The sequence below is a fragment of the Tubulanus polymorphus genome, chromosome 2, assembly GCF_964204645.1.
Source record: "Tubulanus polymorphus chromosome 2, tnTubPoly1.2, whole genome shotgun sequence".
In the NCBI taxonomy this organism is placed as follows: domain Eukaryota; kingdom Metazoa; phylum Nemertea; class Palaeonemertea; order Tubulaniformes; family Tubulanidae; genus Tubulanus; species Tubulanus polymorphus.
The window spans coordinates 9,072,835-9,095,660 of record NC_134026.1 but is presented as its reverse complement, the minus strand read 5'-3'; the positions used below and the strand labels follow the sequence as shown (position 1 = coordinate 9,095,660).

The window sequence follows — 22,826 nt, the reverse complement described above, 5'->3', positions numbered from 1 at the left end:
CTTAACATACGGTTACTAACACCATTGGCACCAAAATTGTCAAGATACATTCACTTTATTTTCGATAGTATGAGTCAGTCTATACACTAAAAATTGAAATTTCGATAGCTGTGGTTCTGTCTTCTCTTGATCCGATCTTCATTATTACATTTAATGTTTCGATTTGATGATATCATTGATCTGAAATAATAAAATTACGAACAAATTTCGATTATTAACATGTTCTTAACATTATTTTGAGTGTATATAGTAACCAATCGAGTGCAGTTTCTTCCGACATTTCGTCTACGAAATGCAAAGTTTTCATTTTCCATCGGGACCTGTGACGGGACATCCTTGTCCCGTCACAGGCCCCAGGTCCTCTCACGGGACATGCTGCATAGCTGCAGTTTAACCTGTTTCCGAAAATCGATCTAAATCATGCTGAATTCGTCTTACTTGTCATCATCTCTGGGTCTGGACTGCAGACATCGAAATCTCTATTCCATTCACATTATGAATGGGTGATGTGAGTAATTAGAACCTCTGCATCTTCCATTATTAAGAAGAACTAGAAAATTAACTTCAATAAATTATTTGACGCCTGCGAAAAAATTGTAGAATTTCTGGTATAAGCTAATGTGGAATTGCAAATTTGAAATCGAAGTTTTAAGAAATTTCGGGAATTATGAGATTTGGCGATTGGGTAGATGATACAGTCTTCGACTGGTCTAATTAAAAAAAAAAATTGTCAACTTGTGACTTCGATTTACTTTTGCCTCTAAGCTGGCCTGCAACTTCATTGCCTCCATGGTTGAAGAAAGAGCACTTCTGATGTCTGCTTCATCATGACTTTGAGCATATCGTGTAGCCAGCCAGCCCGGTCCTGGGGCCCGGTCTGACTGTCACTTGATATCCTAGACTTGAGTCTGGGTTGAAGTAGACATTGTCATTTAAATAACTTATTCATGTTATTCTGTATGAATTACCCGTGTGTCTTGTATTTTCTTATTTTAAAATTTGCAAATTTATTGATTTTTGGAATTTTATCCCGGAATTTCAATGTAATAAGGATCAATAATGTATTGAATTGAATTGTCACCTTATACACATGCCATCAGTGGACGCGGAGCCGTATATGACAGCTATGCTATTATAAATTGCTAATCTCATGAAACCTGCATACGTCTAATATCGAACATATTTTCTAAAACATTTGAATATCGAAATTATATGTTTACACGTTTTTATATAGACCACTTGTAGCCGCCGATGAAATTCACGCTGGCCCAACTCAGATCGTAGATAGCTTCGTCATTCCACTAGCATCCCCATGTCAGGGTCTGACTTTTATATCAGACTTCCAAATCGTGTATACATCCGCCATTTAACCGAATAATCCGATTTACTTATCATTTCTATTTATCCCTGCCGCTCCTGATATAATCATACATCCTTTACTATTACAATACGTCTTCTCACGATATTCAATGCGATATAACATTTCGACGTTCAAATAGAGGTCATTATATAATCCCAGGGAGCCATTCTACATCTTTATCAATAATATTTTGCCAAATAGCTTGTATGTGTACACATAAACCTGTGACGTTTTGCACATCGATTTACTGTTGTCGTTAGTAAAATGACGCTGAATGGTTATCATTGTTTAGGTTTCATAATGGTAATGTTTTATGAGGCGTCAAAAAACTTGAATGAAATTTTCGGTAAATGTTAGAGATCCTATAACCGAGTCGTACTCAAAATGGCGGCTTTTTCAACCGATGAAACTACGTCTGAAGATCGGAATGGTTAGTATCAAGAGGCTTTAGGGTTAGGGTTAGGTGAGGCTTTAGTACAGGTAGTTACAATATAAATCATTGGCTCCCTAAGGTAGCAGTGCTAGCCCTGTGAGATAACGTTACGCTTACACTCATGTCCTGTGTTCAAATCCCACATTTTTAGACATTTTTCAAAAGTTTTCTTAGTCCAGACAGTCAATGCGCATGCGCGACGAGTCGGTTATAGGATCTAACATCTACTGAAATTTTCCCGGTGCTGCAATTCAATACAAGTTTGAAATTATTGCTTGCAGTCTGTGAATAAGGCAGTAAGAGGATATATTTATATATACGCTGTGGCTACTCGTACGGACCCATACGGATTACTCTGGAGACTATTCGTACGGGACTAGGATCTGTACGCTAATAACTGTCGCTGATTGGCCGATTAACGCCGCGCATGCGTACAGAGGTGCACGACTTAGAAAAATTCAAGGAAAGTGTGGAGAATAGAGTTAGAGAAAAATAGCGGATAGAGCGAGACTCGAACCCGGGCCAGCAAATTACTAGCGCAGCATCGTACCACTAGACCACCGAGCTCGCTGACAGTCGGTCGAATGTTTTAACTAGATATAGCCTCACCTTACCCTAACCCTATCCCTTCCCGTAATCATAATTCCAGAGTTATCCGACGGGTGCGTACGAATAGCCTACGGAATTATTCGTACGGGTCCGTACGAGTAGCCACTTCGTTATATATAAGGAATAATGAGAACATATGTCTAAGTAAGGAATAACATAATTGTAAACGACTGAAAGAAAATTTCCAGACCCTTATTTTGGCGGTGTGAACTTTTTCAGTAAATAGGCCTATGCCCTTTTCATTTCTTTGTGCTCCTGTCAATATTTGCCCCTGGATCCACCCCTGGTTAATACGGCTCCTCTATAGGTCTATTCTGAGTAAATACAACTGTTATTGAAACTTTGAATGAATTTGAAAAAGTTGGTGGAAAAAATGGAAAATTCCAGAGTTCATCAATCGAACCACTGTAAAGCTAAAACGAATTTAATGTGCTTAAGCAAAAATTTATTTTGTTACTTCGTGTACAAGTTTGATTTAAAATTCATTGTCGTTTCTTTGTAAGCCTCATTGCCTCTCTCCACCCAGGAGTAAAAATGGGTACCTGGCCTGATAGATGACTCCTGAGTGCTTGTTAGCAGCTCGGTGTTACTTCTCCCCAGGGAGAGATGACTGATACATGTTAGGCCTAGAGTATAAAATTGGCCGGGGTAATAATACTGAAAATGTAAAGCACGATTTAGTGCTAGGCCTATATAAGACACATAGGCCTATTATTTATTTATCATAAAAATGTACCTACATTTTCAAGATTTTCTGGAGGAGGACCCCTGCGAGGGAATTGCGCCTGCGGCCGGGATGCCCGCCATGAGTAAAAGAGAGCCCTTGTCATATGAGGTGAACCCCCCTTTCAGCCAGCCTCGTATCTACCCCTGCATTTCTTACCAATTTCTGTACTTTAACTTCTTCCCCTGGGTTCAGTTTCACAAAAAAGTTTAACTCAAATTGTTGTTGTAATTGCCATTGGATTCAATGAGGACAACAATTCAAACTTAACCGTTTTAGGCTTAAACTTTTTCGTGAAACTGGGCCCTGTACTTATTTCGTTAGATATCTTCAGGTGTATCAATTTCAGAGTTAGCCACTTACGATCATTACTTCTGACAGCTCAGTATTTCAGAAGAACAGGTTAAACCCAATCGATTCCCCAGAAACAGCTCTCCTTAACTTTGCAATGAACCAGATTATAAACGAAAGTCGATCAAAGGCTACTTTAAATGAATTTCTGTAGATTTCTTAATCGCTTTCAGGAATAAGAATTAGTGACTTAATGTATCTATTCAATTATCATTCGTGTAAACCATAAGAAAACATCCGGTTTGGGGTCGCCCGAGGAATTCATATTCCCTACTTGGAAATAAACTGTATATTATAGTAATGACAAAGATATGTCTATATCCTTCGATTTTTATGTAAAAATACTAAAACATTATGGAAATCAGATGTACGATGAAGGAGTTGAAATTGTCTGGGTAATTATTTTCTAACATAATTACCATCGGCAACAGTAAACCAAAATTTTTATCAAAAATTGGATAAAAGTTCAACTCGAAAAACGGCGAAGTTGGATAAGATTCGACAGTTCCAAAAGATCTGATGACTTCAACGGAGTCTACTGTATTTACATATCTCCTGACAAGAAATTCTCCGCAGTAAAACGATGTATGATGCAAGTCTGCACGCCCAGGCCTACGGGAGGGGGGTCAGTAGTAGACTTAAAAATGTATGTAATTTTGACCCTCTCCATTAAAGTCTTACGTACGGGTATGAAATCCATGCCTAGGGTGCAGCAGTAGGCTAGCCATAATTGGATACAAAAATATGATTATGAAACTAATCATTTGAATGTCCCTTAGATACAGGTTCCATGGGTAAAAATGATATGCTCAATTTGTTTCAAGGTTTGTAGTTTTGAGATTATTGCCCGTGAAAAAATAGATCATTTTTCCGAACATAACAAGCAGGTAAATTTGTACGAAGTTAAAACTATTACAGCCGGGTTGAGATAAATATCCATAAAAGAACAGAGTTGTTTTTTTTCTCAGCGCGTCTTTTGTGGATCTCGGTTATATAGCGCCTATAGAATGTTTTGTACTCTATTCTATGCGTTCATTGTTACAATAAGGGACGAGTTGTATTTATATTAAGCTAAGGAATTCCCTTAAATTTTGTTTTTAAAAAAACAATATTCGATGTGTAATGGTGTTTTATAGGGAAGTATAAATTGTTATTAACTTGTTTATCGTCACTATAAATATAAGCCTATTCCTGGAATCATACGTAGAAACTTAATTGTGCAAATTGACCTTGTATGGGAGATTTGAAGAATATTTCAACACGTAGAGTTTAATCACGGATTTGATAGTCGAGGAGACAACTGGATTTTACATTTTATACCTTCTTAAAACGGAAACTTTGACATTTTTACAATACGGAAACTTAAGACTCATCGACGAAAAGAATCGCTGCGGTCATTTCGTCATCGGTTACGCGAAAATGTACGATCGGTCAACTGTAGTTGCGGTGATAGTGATTTCGTGTTTTCTACCGAGTGCTACAAATCGACGTAAGGTCCCTTCAAAAATAGCTCAAATCTCCCCGATAATCTCTATGAACAACACTGATTTAATGCAGCGGTATAAAGCCTGGCTAATCCTGAAAAGTTCGCACCTTTGAATACTTCCTTTTTGACCCCGTCGAATGCTAGGCAGTTGAACGATGTCATAGGGGTATTGATAGAGATAATAGTTTGTTGATAATACTCGTATTGTTGCCTGTGCTTTCAAGATGCAAGGCTTTTTATTTGAATTACTTGGACTTCGAATCTACCTCCCAGAATTCTGCAAAAATCATCATCTTAAAAAGGAAATAATCTTTTCAGTCCTTCGTGTTTTGATCTATTAAAAAACACAGTATTTTTGTTTAGTCCGTCTTGATTTTTTATCTATTTACTTGTAAAAGTTATCTTCATCTTAATTTTCTATCTTATGATTTGCAATTATCAATGAAGTTATTTTGGATTTGAATACATCACAAATAATAGAAAACCAACCAATAATCATCAAAAATAAAATAACAGTTACGAAATATATTTATTCATTACAAAATACATGCCGCAATTGTTATTTTGAAACGCCATTATTGATGACATAGTGCACATCGACTCACACAGAACTCCTTAGATATAACATACTAGGCATGGATTAATTCTTAAATCTAAACCATCCTTGAGTGGCGGGATCTTGGCTAGTAATAACATATTGACTGGTTTGGTAATATCCTTTTCCCAAGTAGACGTATATACTTTATGAGTTAAAATTAAAATTCTAAATATATTTTAATCTGTTTTTAGTGTGTCATCCATATTGTCACCCGGTAACTGAAGAATACAAAGACACTAAGTTCTGTCCATACCTGCAACATTGCTGTTATGGAGAACATGGTTCTAGAAATTGTTGCGCGAATGAAACGTTAGCAGTACCGGAACACATAAACAAAAAAGGTATCTTAAAAGTTAAATGAATTACTATCCTCTCGAGAATACATGGAAAATACACTTAAAACTGGATATTATTAATGGTCCACATGTACAAAGATTTATGCAAAATATGATGTCTTTTATCTGGATTTCTCATACGTAAACAGGATGAATATCATAGATTGGCTTAACACATTGGCTGGGGGCCGCTAAGCGGCAACCTGTCCGCCCAATAAATTTTGGGTGATGTGATAGACCAATGAAGGGTTTGTGGCCAGGGTTTTGTTGGCGTGAGCTCGGCAGGCAGCAACCAAACCCTGGCAAGCAAAGAAGCTGAATAGAATTTCAAAATACAAATCATAGTATAGTCGGACAGAGTTACTAATGATTTTATATCTATTTTACAGTAGACGAATTACTGGTATGCCCAGCTGATGTTCTATATAAACGCTGCAATCCATATTGTAAGCAGGGACGTAAGATCAACGGTTTCGACTGTAAGTGGTTTTGTTGCGGATATGGCATGTTCAAATATTGTTGCGACGATCGCGATAACATAAATCAGCAAAATATACATTACAATACTGATGCATGGTATGTTAAACCTAATAAAGCAAAGATTTTTTCAAATAATTCACTGATCATTATGGATCAAATTAAATAGTTCCAATGATATCGGTTGACTCATATTTCCTCAGTTTGTAGACTAAATAAAGTCCCGCAATTGATGTAGGCCTATATTTTGATAACAAATATTATCCGTACGATTCATACCATTGGTGAACCCTTGACTCGTATATTTATAAATTTGCTGGCGCACCATTTCTGGAATTATTCTTAATCGCAGGGAAAGACTTTAATTTTAGATGTTATTTACGAATAAGAATCTTTATCATTTGTCTGAAGATGCATATTTAGAATGATTGATTCCAATAACAAGAATCAGTGACACTTAACAATTTTTTTTTCATACGGAAATGATCTAAAAAATTTCTCAAATATTTAGAATAGCGACAGACCATTCATTTATTACGTACAAATGTTGGTGGGGAGGGGGTTTAACGATATATTGTATGTAGACCTATATGTCTATTATATAAGACCACTAATTAACGAAACAGCAAGTCTCAGATAGGCTAATTAAATACTAATAATTACCTATGATACTTAGCACTACCCTGAATCTACGCAATATTTGTCTGTTTGAAGCTGAAAACACTTGAAACGAACAAGTTAATTTCAAAGGTAACAATAAACGTTTTTTTCTTCAAATTGGAATTTAATGCGTAGATAATAAATGAATGGTTCCATATCATTACATCCTTCTAAAATTCAACGTACTATTTGCCTTGGCATTTCCGTTTTTTAGACATTGATGAATGCAGGTCTTTTTAGCATTGGTTGACGTCTATGACGTCATGCCAATGCTAGTAAAATGGATCGGAAATAGTAGTAAGAAAAAATAGCGCCGACTCTTCTCATTTTCATAGTAACTTCAAATTGTCACTCCGTTTACGTAAAACATTAGAAACAGCTGAAAATTACTAAAAAAAATGTTTCAATTATTCCCCACAACATAGCGTCGCCAGATTTCTGATTTAATGGTCCAAAAAGTTATTCGATCGCATTTTTCTCGTTCATTATCTGGTAGATGAGATCGGGTTAAACAATCGCGTAGCGATATGTCCGCATTGACATTGTCAGTAAAGAATGGGGAACAGCCTCTTTTGAATAGAAAAACATAAAATTATGTACCTCCGGTTTATAGATATCACAGTGTTTGGATATCACTGTTATTCCAACTATCTGTATCCATGGGATTATTTGGGATTAATTCTCAGCGTCAGAATACGTATTTCTAGAGCAGTGGAACAGCAGCCTACTCGTGACTGAAACCCGTATGTGATCGTGCCAGAACGCCTTTACTAAAGTTAAAACCATTTCATGATGACACGAAACGGTAAACGGTAGGCTACCACCATGATACGATATCACCAATAAAGATAGATCATTTTATTCAATTTTACCAGAGTTGTTTATTGGAGGAAAATATCATTGTTAAGTACGCCGAGAACAACCATGTTGTATCATCAATCAGTTGACTGACATTGCAAAATTCGATTCGGCTATATTCTAATATAAGTTTTCACTTTAGGATGCCCTACCCGCCTGCTGCGCACTCATAAGGCGGTAGCACCCTCTTACGCACTCGGCAGAGATTCGCTTTGTAATGCGCGCCGGAAAAAAATACCTTTTATTATCTTTTCCATGCGTTAAACAACAGTGATTGAATTTACGCGTTGTTTGTCGTAAATTGCAATATTGCGATGGTTATTTGCCGCTGCTGTAGTTTTTTGGAATTGAATCGAGTGGCCTCGGTAGCTCGGTGAGATAAGGCGTGGTGCTGTTGAATCCACTATCAATGCTGAGTGACAAGTAGGTTCGAGTCCTGCTGGCTGCGAACAGTGTGCGGGCAACACTTCAAATGCCGTACCGTTGTGAGGTTAAATGAACAATCCAATAGGAATAGTCTTGGGAATCCAAGATCCAAACGACGTACGTAAAGCCAAACAAACAAAAAGACAAACAAACAATCATCAGCCGCCTCAGCGAAACACACGGCGGCATCGCTCTCTGCAAGGTTTTGCATGCGTACATGCATCAGAGCTTGGAGCTCTGAGATCAGAGGGTCTTGCAATTGCATTCAGAAAAATCGTTCTGTTTTTGTTTTCATTATTCAGTGGGGCCTAACAGTTCATGCGTAAAAATGGGTTTTTGTATCCAAATCTTGATTGATATAAATATCTTGGCTGGGACATGATGGAAAACATCAGAATAAACTAGTTTCGTCTTTTTAACAGAATCGCATTAATGAGGTTTAACAGTACAAATAGCCTAGGCTAAATCGTTCGGCAGAAAATAAATTCATTTTCAGGAATAAAATCGTACTAGACAAATAGACCTTTAAGTCTGTGGTCCTCCCAATCAACATCGTCATAGAAGATTTCCCGGCAGATGTAAAACATTATAACCACTTAATACCACAGTATAATCTACCAATGCTTCAAGGCCCATGGGCCTCTTGTTTGTCAACCTAATGCAAATTCGTTTCTAAAATTCCGTTTTAGTGAGGAAGACAAAGGCGTGGGCATACAATCATGGTTATACATAGCGCCCGGTATTTCGTCGTTTGTAGTGATCCTCCTTTGCGTATGTGTTTTAACCATAAAACGCCGTCATATGCTCACTGAACAAGGTAAAACAACGATATTTGAACATACGGCTTACATTCGACTATGTAATTATACAGTACAGTGGAACTCATTTAGGTTGTCATCAGATAAATCGCATCGCTGGAGTCATCTCTATTTTTGAGTACCAATTTGTATTTCTGATTCTATTTACTAGGCGTAAGTAGACATTTGGATAAGTTGTCAACATAATGATGCATTATCCATACTACGACGACCTAAGAGAGCTTGACTGTTGATCATTCTTTTGTTTACAATGTACAGAGGTGTATCCAGCCTACCGCTACTACCGCTTAAATGACCAATTTAATTAATCGAAAATAATAAACTTCCTGATTCTTTAACCAACAATTTTTCGTCTAAATGCCATATTTTGACTGCAATTAACTGATATCAGTCTTCTCAGTGTAGAGTTAAAAAATAAAAACCCAAAGTTAGATCTGTAAAAACAGATAATTTTCCTTACAGTTTTAGGGCTTTAACTAAGCCTCATCGTCAGAGGAACAAAAACCATCTGTTTTTACAGATCTGACTGTGTGTTTTTAGCCCACTTAATTGATACCTAAGCATATTTTGTAACCACAATCAATTGCAAAGTTGTAGCTCATGACATGATTGTGGTGAGTTTTAAGGAAATTAGTAATTCTATATGGTCACCAGGGGGTGTTGAATAGTAGAATAACTTAGTATTTTCTTATTAGATTGGTACTTAGGCATATTTTGTTACCATGATCAATTGCAAAGTTGTAGTTTATGACATGTTCTATGATTGTGTTGAGTTTCAAGGTCATTGGGTTTTGCATATGGTCACTAGGGGGCTTTGAATAGTAGAATTACTTAGTATTTCCATATTAAATTGATAACGAGGTATATTTTGTTATCACAATCAAGTACATTCGTAGCTGCTGACAGGTTCTATGATTGTGGTGAGTCTCAAGGTCATTGGTTTTTGTATATGGTCACCAGGGGGCGTTGAATATTGAAATTGTTAGATTGTTGAGCATCGGAAACCACTTCCCAAGTGGGCATGGTGTCCCTGGACCCCTAGTTATTTGTTTATGCCATATTTTGTGGGTGCATAGCAGGGGCGGATCCAGGAGGATGGGTAGACAGTATTGGAAGGAAATTTAAGGGCACCTTTCTGATCTTAGGGCACACCTAGTATCCAGGTCAGTGCGAGCGCCGAAGGCACGAAGTCCTTGGTGGGGGGTCTGGTCACCCCCGGAAAATTTTGAAAATATGGTACCATTTAAAGGCTTTTAGAGGGCTTCTAGAGACTAGCAGAGCAATCCAGAATAAACGAATCCAAGACAAGATATCAACAGATGCGGATAAAAAATGAAGCTGGCGAACCCATGAAAGAATGGTTGTCGCCAACTTCAAGATCAACAATGAATTTCACAGAAGACACCCATGAAAAACACCGGCATTGTTTTTTTTTAAATATTTTCCCTAGTGCCCCTATAATCTTTAAAAGTAGTGCCCCTTAACAATTATACAGAATACGGCTAAGTGCCCCTTCATTGTTAACAATCGGCAAAAATTGCTTGTCTTCACATTTATCCGTATGTCGTGTGCCGTATTCCAAACCAAAATTGCCCCTGAAATTTAAAAAATTAGGCAAAAAAGTGCCTTTTTCTTCAGCATTCACCGCGAATTAAAGCCTGAGCGTGCCCCTTGAAAAGGCAAAGTGCCCTTTTCTTCAACATTCTCCGCGTATAGTGCCCTGTTCTAAAGTACGGATGCCCCTTTAGCCCTCCCTGAAAAGGCAAGGACAAGGTGCCCTCATCTAAAGCATGAGTGCCCCTTGAAAAAGGAAAGTGCCCTTTTTAATTTATCATGATTAAAGGCCTAATATCAAATATGATTATCTCTCCTCACTTTCTCAGCAGCAGTATATACCGATTAATTTTATAATTATGCCCGGATTCCGGACATGGAATTAGCGGTCTCTGAAATAATGCTGTCAAAAATATTGCCGGTGAAATTTTGAAGGGCACTTGAAAATTCTAGACCGTATTGGGCAATATGGCTAATACGGTCTGGATCCGCCCCTGCATAGAAGGATAGATTTGATGGCCCAAGTGTGCCAAGATTGCATCGCAGAGCGCTAGAAATCCAAAAATTTCTATTTTCTGCAGCTGAGCAGTACTCTAAAACCTAGGTTAGATCCACCCCTGATGTACATATTAATACTGTCGGGGCGATAAATCCGATTAACGGTGCTTATTTATCTTCTTCAGCATTAAATCGAGAGGAGAGTAACAGCGAACCAGAAGAGACTGCACCACCATACTCATACGCAAATTTATTCGCGCCTGGTGGAGTTTATGGGCCTCAATCGGATGACGTTCCTGACTGGTTGCCCGGTGCGCCACCAGACTACGCGACGGCCATATCCTGCAAGATCACCACTCCCATGAGGTATTCGCCTGCGGACGCATCGGAACCTTCGCCGCCATCATACGGCGAAGTCGTTACTCCGCAACCGCTTCCGGATATCGTAAATGATTCTTCGCAATTTCCGTTACCGCCACCTAGCAGCGAATCGATGAACAGTGAAGCGCAGCGAGATTCTCACCAGGGCGAAGTAGTGGCCGAGCAATAAGACAAACCCTTCTCATATATTTTTTGCACTAATACATCATCTATATTTGTGTTTCAAATGAAGATATTGGGGGTTAATTTTGTTATTGAATAAATTATTAATTATTTTCTATTGAATGAATTTTCATGTCTTTTCGATTATAATGAATTTTTGAGTGGATGTGCACTGCGTCTTCAATATTGGGCTAGACTAGTTCAATTGTTAATACATGTACATGTATATTGAAATTCAAAACAATGACATTAACTTTCAAGTTTTCTCCTTTCATTTCATTTTCGATGCATGTATGATATGAAGTATCAAAAATTATAATTTGTTGATAATTATTCATAATGAAAACATTATGTATAAGCAATATCGATACCAGTTGTGTCTTGTTGATGTGCGCATTGCATTCCTTAACTATAAATACCAGTAAAATAATCCTGGTTTTTGACCAGAGCAACTTTCACTGTTGAGAAGGTATATAAAAGGCAGCGACGGTATTTCTTACAACAAAAACCGTTTTATTTTCTATTTTGAGCAAAAGAAAACAAGTAATTTACAATCTATCAAACTACATAATAAAATCAGAAATAAAAATAAATCTTGACTTACATAGATACAAATAGAAATACTTTATGCAAACACAAAAACTAGTATCATGCAAACTTTTTATGCTAATTTTTGTGTAGTATGAAGTATTTCTCATGCACTATGTACCAGGAAGTGAATAAAGTATTTACATGTATATAAATATCATTTGGTATGATTTATTAGCATGTCTGTCCTGTTATTCTTCAAAAATATCAGTAAAATATGTGAAGGCCTTAAGTCTAGTTAATAAAGTAAAATAATCAATGTCTGAACATGTTCCTGTGATTAGAAACCTTTCGTTTTATCCAAACGGCCCCATCCAAATGCGTGCAAACCGGTTATAGTACTACCTGATTATAGCCCTATTGCCCGCAATGCGGCGAGCAGTTACTTGGCATAGTAAAGCATGATCACTGTCAAAAATGCAGGGACTTAATCTTTAGAATGATAATTTGGAAAAGCCACAGTTGTTTTGAAATAGTGAATTTCCTGAGTAGATCAACCTTTTTTAATTCAGAATCACTTCACTACTCTATAAGATTGGAGTTTAGATAAACTCCCATTAGATTAAGGCATCTGAAATCATGATCGACGTAGAAACTGGAACACGGTGCAAGTAAAGGAACGATGCCTTAAACTCTGAATCTACTGAGATATCAGTCTTTGGAATGTTTTTGACTGTGACTGGTCTTAAAGGCAAGACTGTGCAACTGGCCGGACTGTCGGCCCGAAGTACTTAAATTCTTTCCACCTATATCGTCGTATACCGCCCTCTACATAGCCGCCATCTTGAATTATTGCCTAGGACACCGCTGAGAACCCGGTTACACCACTTAATAACCCATTCATTTGTAGAAATTTGCTCGGAAATTCCCTGCGACGTCATCACCTTCTGCGTATAGGGATACCTCAGAGATTTTCGTAGATAAAATACGTTTGTAAATCATGTCTTATTCGTCTTACTCGTCTCACTCGTCTTCTTCTGGACAGCAGCCAACGAAGACCTTTATTCCGAACACATTATGGATGGGTGATGTGAGTAATTCATTCTCGGTGCATCGTTGATTTACTACAGAAATGAAAATATAAATATGCATCCCGGCTCTCTGCAACAATTCAATGCAAACTTAAATTTATTCATAATCATTGATAATTGCTATCTAAAACATGTGAATATGAATTTACCGATTGTGATGCAATGTCCCGCTCTCAAGGTTTAGATCTTTGTTGTGCTGATGTAAATGAGCAACAATGTATATGTGTTCGACTCAAGATTCATGCTGATTGAATCCCTATTTTGCAATTATAGAATTTTCCGAGGAGTAAAGCTGATCTACACCACAGGGGCTGGTCAAGATAGCTGGGGGTCCAAAATCAAGGATTTGACCCAGTATCCTAGGTACCACCTATAAAAAAAGAAAAGGGAGCTAACATTTTGACATACAAGAATTGATCGTCTCATTTCAATCGCTCATAACTTCGTAACCCATTGACCGATTCGCACGAAATCAGTTTCGTTTCATTCCTAAGAGGTTACTTTTTCGTTTGAGACTTTCCGCGACGTAATCGGATAAGAGACACCCGAGAAATCACGACTCAAACCCGAAAAAAAACGGTCAAATCTTTGATTTTGGACCCCCAGCTATCGTGACGAGCCCCTGTGGTGTAGATCAGCTTTACTCCTCGGAAAATTCTATAATTGCAAAATAGGGATTCAATCAGCATGAATCTTGAGTCGAACTTAACCCGTCTGAGAAATGAGTACTCCTAGATGGATCCAGCAAAAAAGCAGTGGCGTTGGAAGTGCAGTGGTGAAAGCCGCGACAATAATTTACTGAATAACGTTTCCTTTTTCTTTGAATACCATGTTTTTGAAGAAATTAAGTAAATTCGCCGTGGCAATATTTAGAACCTGTCCAAAATCGGCATTTGGCCGCAGCAATCAAAAATTGCTTCCAACGCGCCTGAGAAGGTCCCTTATAACTACTATCTGTAACATGTCTCAACCACAGGGACGTTCAGGATTGATAGCAGCGTTGTCAATCAGTCGTAGCCTTTTGTGATTATTTTCGTTACAATTTTCAGTTGGAACCGTACATGGATGAACAGTTTGTGGTCGGAGCATTCTTAGAATGTGGAGAGACCGTGAAATCTGCGAAAATAATAAAAAATAAATTTACCGGGTACGTATATTGAGTGAATCGGAAATGAAATATTTCTTCTGCAATCTCTGAAAAAAATGAACGGAATTTCGTTCTTAATGTCTTCAAAGATTACAGCAATGTGTAGCCTAGATATTCTATTTCCAGTAAGCAGCGGGCAGTTGCTTGAAAGTTGGTTAAAGATGTCGGATAGATGACATAGTGACAATTATAAGTTAATTGTTATTTTGATGTTTATCCGCCGATTATCTTAAACCAACTTAAGGGCAACTGACCCCTGCTTTTTGGGATAATTTGCTCAATTTTTTGGAGTACACACATCTAATTGGTGTTCATATGACCAGTGGAGTTTCGATAGTAAATCATTTTATTTCATATCCATATTACACCATTGAAAGATTGCCAAAGAGCCAGCTTTAGCGCAAAGATGAATTAAGAAAAGTGACTGAATTGAATAAATCATGTTTCCCATTATACTGTATGCATCCATAGGCAAGAATTTCACTCTGTACTAAGTGTCTATTACTCCTCAGAAAATTCAAGGGAAAATCCAAATTTATGACGATACTGAATAGATCATTTGCTGTTTGTTTTCATGCATTACAAGTTATTGTTATTTTGTAGTAAATAGTCAAGGCTTCCATATGATATAAGATTTGATGAGGTGGACTACCAAAATCGTAAACGAATAAAATTTTTTGTTCCTCTGATGATGAGGTTTAGTTTGAACCTTGAAACTGTAAGGCAATAAACTGTTTTTACAGAAGTAACTGTGGGTTTTATTAGTTAACTCCACACTGAGATTTATATCAGTTCACTGCAGTCATACCAAAGTCGTGTCTTTTTAGACCCCCAAATTCACCCAGACTTACTTGGATTTGAAGTGAATGCTCAGATCTGTCATGTTTATAGCCCAAATACTCGAAGATTTCAAATAAGATGATGTTGATTTCTATATGGTATTCTGAGGACTTTGGTGTCTAGTTAATCATAAGTATTGGGTTCAAATCCCACTATAACAATTTTTGTGCAGCACACGAAAAAAGCGTCAGGCGTATTGAGGAGTAATAGGCAAGAGCGGATATGGGCGGCTTGAGTGCTAATTGGTGAGGGTGAAGATATGTTTTTTCTCTCAATTTACAGTTTACCGCAGGGGTATTGTTTCGTTGAGTTTGATGATAAAGAGGCAGCCCGCAGAGCTATGTTGAAACTCAATGGGAAAATGATTCCGGGCACTTCCTCGGTAAGTAAACAAATGTTACCACCTAACGTTTATGAAGTAAAAGAATTATAATTGATGTACTAATGCATTAGTTAAAACAAAGAAAAAAATGTTAATAACGTTAGCAAAATATTACAACAAATGAGGAATGTTATATGATTCAAAACCAATAGCTACCTCTCCGAGGAGAATGAATGCCCATGTGGGGCATCCTCGCTTGCCAGGGGTCCGGTATCACTCCCGAACTCGCTTCCACCAGCCCCCTGGCCTCACGAAGCGTGATTTCATTACTGGCGCTGTTGCGCGTGACGTCATATATCGATTTGCGAAATACTTCCTTGTTCGGTAAAACGTTCGCTGATTGGTCAATTTAACGGGAAAAGCAACAGAAGTCTACTGACGGTTTGTTACAAGCGCTGTGATTGGTACGACTGGATTCTGGTCAGCTAGTAACGACTCCAACGACTCGTGAGGTCAAGGGGTTCGGGGAACAGCTTTAGCGTAGTGGGTTCCAATCCCTTGACGGGTGAAGATGATGTGGGGACGAATAATATAAAATATGAAGAAAAACTCATTAGTTCGTCTAAAATGCTAGAAGCCGTTTGCAAAGCAGATTTGATATTGCGGTATGTGAAAATGGCTAATAGCATTTCTTTATTATTGTGGGTGTTTATTCTATTAAAAAAATATTCACTTGTCTGTGGAAACGAATAGGGTTAAATACCCCAGGGATGGGGTGGGGGCGTTCCACAGTATTTATTACTATGATTGCGATTTCATTTATTTATTGTTGTTTGATTTACAGACTAAGCGTTTTAAGTTGAATCATGCTAGTTATGGGAAAGAACATCTGCTCATGTAAGTGCAATTACCGAATAGAAATGATAACGGATATACTGAGTCTGCGATCTGTTTAACTGATGGTATCCCCTCTCATCAGGGTTTGGAACCAGATGGCATCACGAGACTTCTGCCACAGTACGAACACCCTATCCAAATAGCCTGAGGGCACACTTTGCCACAATGTCTTTGGCAGCCAAACTGAAATCACGAGTCAATTTAGCTCGGGTTATCCCATCAATTGTGATATACGGTGGAACCTTGTTACAACGAACTCAGATACAACGATTCATCGAATGTAACAAATAGAGAATTTTTTCGGAAGTGACACAATTTGATTGATTTCACACTGGATATAACAAACTATCGGTTATAACGAACATTTTCTGAAAATGCTATTACCAGGTTCACTTGTGTATTGATAGTTTGTTGATCTCCTGGACAAGTAGAATTTCTGTCGATAATGAAAACTGAGTGCAAAAAGTCATCCTCATATCTTTTTGATTGTTCTTAATTTTGGAAATAGAATTCCATTTCATGGTGAGCGCAACAAATTTCGATGAGAGATTGACTTTAAATTGCTACATCTGGTTGGATTTGTCCCATTTACTAACCCGAACTTCAAATTTTCTAATCTCAATACCGGTATCTTGATTTTTCAGTCCTGAGTTTTCGCTATTTGTTGGTGATTTGTCCGATGAAGTCGATGACTTGATATTATACGGATCATTCCGAAAATATCCATCATGTCACGCAGCGAAAGGTACGTAAGGTATCGCACCTCCACCGTGAGTAGATTGTGGTCACAAACTGTGTTGGCTGAGGGTGGCTGTCCTGGTGATCAGGGTCATGTGTATGGTAGAGTGTAGCAGTCTGCTGGGAATTACTGTAAAAAGGATTCTTGCAAAACAAATCCCATTTGCAAAATATCTCTTGAACTAAGTCAATATCCGAAATTGAATTATCGAGCAAAAGATTGACCAAAAATTGTTTATTAGAATTATTATGGATGAATCTCATGATGCGTGAAAACTGGCCGTTATTTATGGTCAATAGATTAATTGGAAATCAATTCTTACAAGTGCGTGGTATAACAGGTGTTTGTTCTGTTTTCCTATTGCAGTTGTTCTCGATCAAGATGGTAGCAGTAAAGGTTACGGATTTGTGCGATTCACAGATGAAATGGAGCAGCAGAGAGCCCTGCTGGAGATGCAACATTCCCTCGTCGGACGAAAGCCGATCCGAGTGAGTTTAGCAACTCCTAAAAGGTACCGTTACTGGCTTGCGTCGCATTCTATAAATTCTGATCCTAAACAGTTTATCAGTGAAGCAAACATATCTATCAATACAGTCTAGTCAGTAATCAGATTATGGTTATTTTAAGATCAGATATTCCCTATCAACTTTTCAAAGCTTTGAGGAGCAGTTAGATTTGAGTGGTCGGACATTCATATCTGGGTAGTTGTACTTTCAAACTCTGCACAGAAAAGTAGTGTCCTTGGGCAAGACAGTTATCATAATTAGCTCTCCGACCAGTAGCTATTAGGTACCTGGCCTGATTGATAACTCACTAGCACTAGTAGTAGCTTGGATGTTACTTCTCCCTAGGGAGATACAATTAGAGATATAGCTAGGGGTAATTGTTACCCCTAGCTATATATCTATATTAATAATAGTACATGTATTGAAGTATTTAGTGACATCACTGGACAAATCAGTTGTGTATATTATCAGCACTTAGAATACACTTAAGATTATTATTTTTTCAGCTAGTTTCTATTACATGATTCATACATGGACTATGCGAAGTTGATTTTCTGAACTGCTTTATCGTTGGCTCATTTCAGAACGACGAGACCTCAGCAACAACCGCAACAGCAGCAACAACAACAAAGTTACGACCAGTCGGCGTATTATCAGAATTACTACCAGCAACAACAGCAGAATCAGCAAAACTATTACAACAGTTGGCAAAACTATAACAACCAGCAATATTACAATTACAACCAGGCCGGTTACGATCCGTACTCGCAGACTCAGGTCGCTGATACAACACAGGTAGGAGCATGACCCGCTTGAACTATAATGGACTTGGTTCTACAGTTGACATAAAATGGAAGTTGAACTTATGTTGACTCCAGATTAAAATATAATAATCACGATGAGGTTATGCACCACTCTCGTGACAAGTTTGTTAATGGTTACGGTATTCAGAGTAACCGCGCTATAATTCATAACTTCATTTGTAACGCATTTTCTCATTCGTAAATCAATTTTTCAGTTAAATCTATATTGGACCTCCGCAATTTCGGCGGATAAATGAATTTAAGAAATTTTGATTTTCTTCAAGACATCCGAAGAAATGAACTCATAACGAATTCATTGTATTATGTAGCCATTTTCTATAAACACATGAACTGTTTCATTGAAGTAGTTAGAAGGTTGTTCTATCATTTAAAATGTTCATCAATTATACTCTGACAAGAGTTAGATACTGGTAGTCCCTGTAGTCTAACAAAGATATTCACAAGGGGGGTGAGTTGGAGGACAACATATGGAAGTGATTAACCTTTATTGTAAGATCTGCTCAGAAAAAGCAGATGGCGGATATGGATGATGGCGAAAAATCGGAAGCTAAAAGTATTTATTAATTTGGGACTAGGCTTTCACTAGGTGGATAAACGGAGGGCAGATAACTGGGAGTTGACTGTGTTAATTAGATGAGTGTATTTTTCCGTCATCTGGTGTGTGCCAGCACCTCACTGTGTGCAGTGTGGAATCCTGTTCAAAAACCATCCAGAGTCCTTATGCCCTTATACAGTTTATTTGGTTATGACACTTGCAGTGAATTTCTCTATTGTAGGAGGTCGAAGCAGAAGCTTATGATGATTTAGAGGCATTAGAAGGTACGTCGTTTATTCAAACCTACTTCGCAAATGGCAGACATTTTGGTATTGATTGTCATGGCCTTGTAGGCATGCAAACCCATCTCGCTATCATAGGGATTGATTACTTCTAAGGCAGATTTTCGTTATTGATAATTAAGTCTAACTTCCTTTCAAAATTTGGCTATATCTGTAGCATATTTGTTATATGTTTCATAGATTTATTAATTGGCTACCATTGGTTACCCGTTTGTTACGTCCTGCTCACATGCCACTTTTCAGTAGGCACGTGCATCATCTGTCTAGATAATTTGTATTTATGCGCGGCAAAAGCAGTGATAGGATCATGTCAGAAACTTGGTATATGTTTTTTGACGGCAATAGTGGGGGTGGGGCAATATATAAATTTTGTCCAGCAAGTTTTCATCGAACATACTACAGTACTAACATACTAACTTCCGACTTCTAGAATCCGACTTTGAGGCAGATTTTGATAGGAAAATGAATTGAAAAAATTGGAACCTTGGAATTTCGGCCAATTTTGTCAATTTTCCGACTTAAAGCTGTCCGACTTAACGCCAGTTCTACCGTATATCACATTAGCATATATTGTGGAAATAGTTTTTTGAAGGTGTTTGTCATGGAGAATCTGTTTTTATTCACCTTGAGAAGGCCCATCATCTTTCTAAATATGAGTTAAACGGCACTCATCAAGAGATTTTTTTATAGATATTAACGAGGACTCTTAAATCGATTTTTTAGATACAGATTGAAAGATATTTCATAAATGATTAAGTTAAACTTACTTGCTTTACTGTATTCAGCATACGAATATGAAAATTTATTACACTCCAACCATTTCCATAATATATAGAGGAAAAAATAGTATTTACAATAAATTACAAAAACAGTAAATAAAAGCATTTCAAAACATAATGCTATTCACAACATTCTATTTATAATTTGGACATACCCTTGGAGGGTATTATGTACATCTAGACTTACCAATACGAATACAAATGTATTTACACTACAACCATTTCCATGGTATGCGGAGGAAAATATTACTCATAAGGATTAGGATTTTATATACACTCCAACTATTTTGATGGTACATGGAGGGGACTATAAAATATACAATTTTTACAATCAACAGAAAATAGAAACTTGTCTTAATGAAATATAACAAAGTGATTAACAATATATACATACACTATTTACAACATACTTGCTATTGAAGGGATCTATGTACATCTAAGCCTTTTGTTTTAATGAATTTTGCGAAGTGGATTGTAGGATTTATAGAATTATCAAGATTGCCAAATTAAAGAGCTCAAATTCAAAATGTTTTAAAATCTCAAACACTTTTACAATCTATGGGTATACGATAAAAATGTCCCGGAAAATATGTCCCCGGAAAAATGTCCCAGTCTATGATTACTAACTTGGTAATGTAGTTAATTTTACATCATAACACCTGAGAACAAACTTGGTAATACATTTCAATTACAATTTTAACATTTGATAACAAATAGTGGCTCTACTTTTATTCAATTATTAGTATTATAAATTTAAAATCTTCTTAAATTTGATGTATTAATTGAAGTAACTGCATTTACTTAATAACTTTTCATAACTTTCTCCATTAATGATACGTAATTTAGCAACTGCGCATTAAATTCAATAGTAAATTCTTTTTTCATGGTTAGTGTGCAATTTACTACACAGATACCAAGTTTTTATTATCTGATGTTGTTTTGATGTGAAATTTACTAAATTAGTAATGATTGACTGGGACAATTTTTTCCGGGGACATTGTCTCCAAATTGTGTAAATACGCATAAATTGTATTTACTTAAAATTTATTGATTTATATCTTACTGATTTTTTCAGATCCCGGACAGGATATCGATATTGAGAAAGAAAATGAAGCTTATATCGAGGAGAATGATGTAAGTTCGTTTTTTTTGCGTTATGCGTCCATTCTGCAATGAGTTGGAACTAAATAGTGTTGTCTTGAATTTCAGGAATTTTTCAAAGCGATGGAAGAATCCCGGTGGTCAGGTCTGGACAGTCTGACGACGGCTATCGAAGTAGCTTGATTTCGTTTTTGAATAGAGATGGTTCTGCGCGAAGTTTGATGAAAGGATGTGCCAGCACATATTTAAGAATCTTAATTTGAAATGAATTCATGCATTTAATCGATATCAATAGTCGTTGATAATATTTTTGTAAATAATGACTCTGTAAAATAAAATTCACAAGATCGACTGAAATTGATTTTTTGTCTTCGTTCTGATGGTTAAAAACGGTCGATATGTTCATGAGAAATTATGTACACATTAACCATTCAAATGAGGTTTTTCTAATAACGTATTATTTGACGAAGTTTCGAATACCGGTAACAGGAAGGCTGTTTCATTGATTTTATCTCCGAAGTCAAATGGTTTTGTCTGAGTTTGGGAGGATTTGTGTTGGCTTGCAATATACAATGCACTGTCAACAGGTGTGTACGCTGAATGCGCACAGCTGTAATGAGGCACACACAGGCGGGTCACGAACAAAGACTTGGAGCTGCCCGAGAATTATTGAAACAAAAGCAGTTTAAATTAGGGATTGAGAATGGACTCAAAATGGATTAGAACCGACGATCAAGCTCTAATCTCTGGCCAAGCGATTAAATGCGACGGATTAATTGATGCGATACGCGTTTCAGGGAGGTTGGCGAGATGCCCTTTAAGCCTGTTTAGCTTGAGGAGGAAAGTAATCATTTTTGTGGCGTTTTTGCAGTTGCGTCAAATTAACTATGATGGTCGGATTCGAGCTTTAAAATATTAGTTCTTTCTTCCATTCATCAGGTTAATTAATTCATCGATCTCTTGAAGAAAATCTGCTTACTAAGCCATGAACATGGGATGAATGAAATCTTTTGTTTACGAAAATGATCAACAGATAGGCCTATCATATCGCATAAATCTTGCTAGCATTGACAAATTCGTTATAAAGGCAATATTATCGTTCTAAATTTGCTATGTTGTAAAAGTGAGCAATTAAGTTAGCAACGAAATAAACTTCTTTTGTTGACAAAACTGACGAATAATCGCATGATAATCAAACTAGCTTATAATTTGACAATTCGTTGTTTACTTTTAAAACCTCGCCGTTGCGACCTCGTCAAATCCGGCGATCTGATTGGTCGAAATATAGGTGAGCGGGACAAAAGAAGGTCGGTGTCATTAAGCCGATAGCGTTCAACAGGTAAATTACGAACTTACAACCATATCGCCGTAACAGCGTTCTAACCAAATTTCTTGAAAGATGCGTCTGAATGATAAATTTAAGTCATACCTATGATAGGAAGTATTATTTTCGACTATATCGTAACTGGGGTGTCCGAATATTCA

General features: G+C 37.2%; 2 protein-coding genes across 3 annotated transcripts; both read left to right on the top strand.

Annotated features, from left to right (window-relative positions):
• Positions 1–407: 407 nt before the first annotated feature.
• LOC141899441 (uncharacterized) lies at positions 408–11,804 on the top strand. Of its 2 annotated transcripts, XM_074785749.1 has the most exons (6): positions 408–508; positions 1,653–1,790; positions 5,753–5,902; positions 6,286–6,472; positions 9,007–9,134; positions 11,373–11,804. In XM_074785749.1, exons 2-6 carry the CDS (start codon positions 1,745–1,747, stop codon positions 11,735–11,737), a joined length of 876 nt encoding a protein of 291 aa, XP_074641850.1. In that variant the 5' UTR covers positions 408–508; positions 1,653–1,744; the 3' UTR covers positions 11,738–11,804. The 2 variants fall into 2 exon arrangements, with proteins under 2 accessions (XP_074641850.1, XP_074641849.1); XM_074785748.1 differs by lacking the exons at positions 408–508; positions 1,653–1,790 and adding an exon at positions 4,699–4,966.
• A 1,369-nt stretch (positions 11,805–13,173) lies between these two features.
• LOC141899762 (tRNA selenocysteine 1-associated protein 1-like) lies at positions 13,174–21,690 on the top strand. Its single transcript, XM_074786274.1, has 10 exons — positions 13,174–13,348; positions 14,399–14,496; positions 15,619–15,718; positions 16,503–16,555; positions 17,200–17,300; positions 17,661–17,805; positions 18,385–18,595; positions 19,401–19,443; positions 21,316–21,374; positions 21,450–21,690. The coding sequence occupies exons 1-10, from the start codon at positions 13,259–13,261 to the stop codon at positions 21,522–21,524; spliced, it is 975 nt and encodes a 324-aa protein (XP_074642375.1). The 5' UTR covers positions 13,174–13,258; the 3' UTR covers positions 21,525–21,690.
• The last annotated feature ends 1,136 nt before the right edge of the window (positions 21,691–22,826 follow it).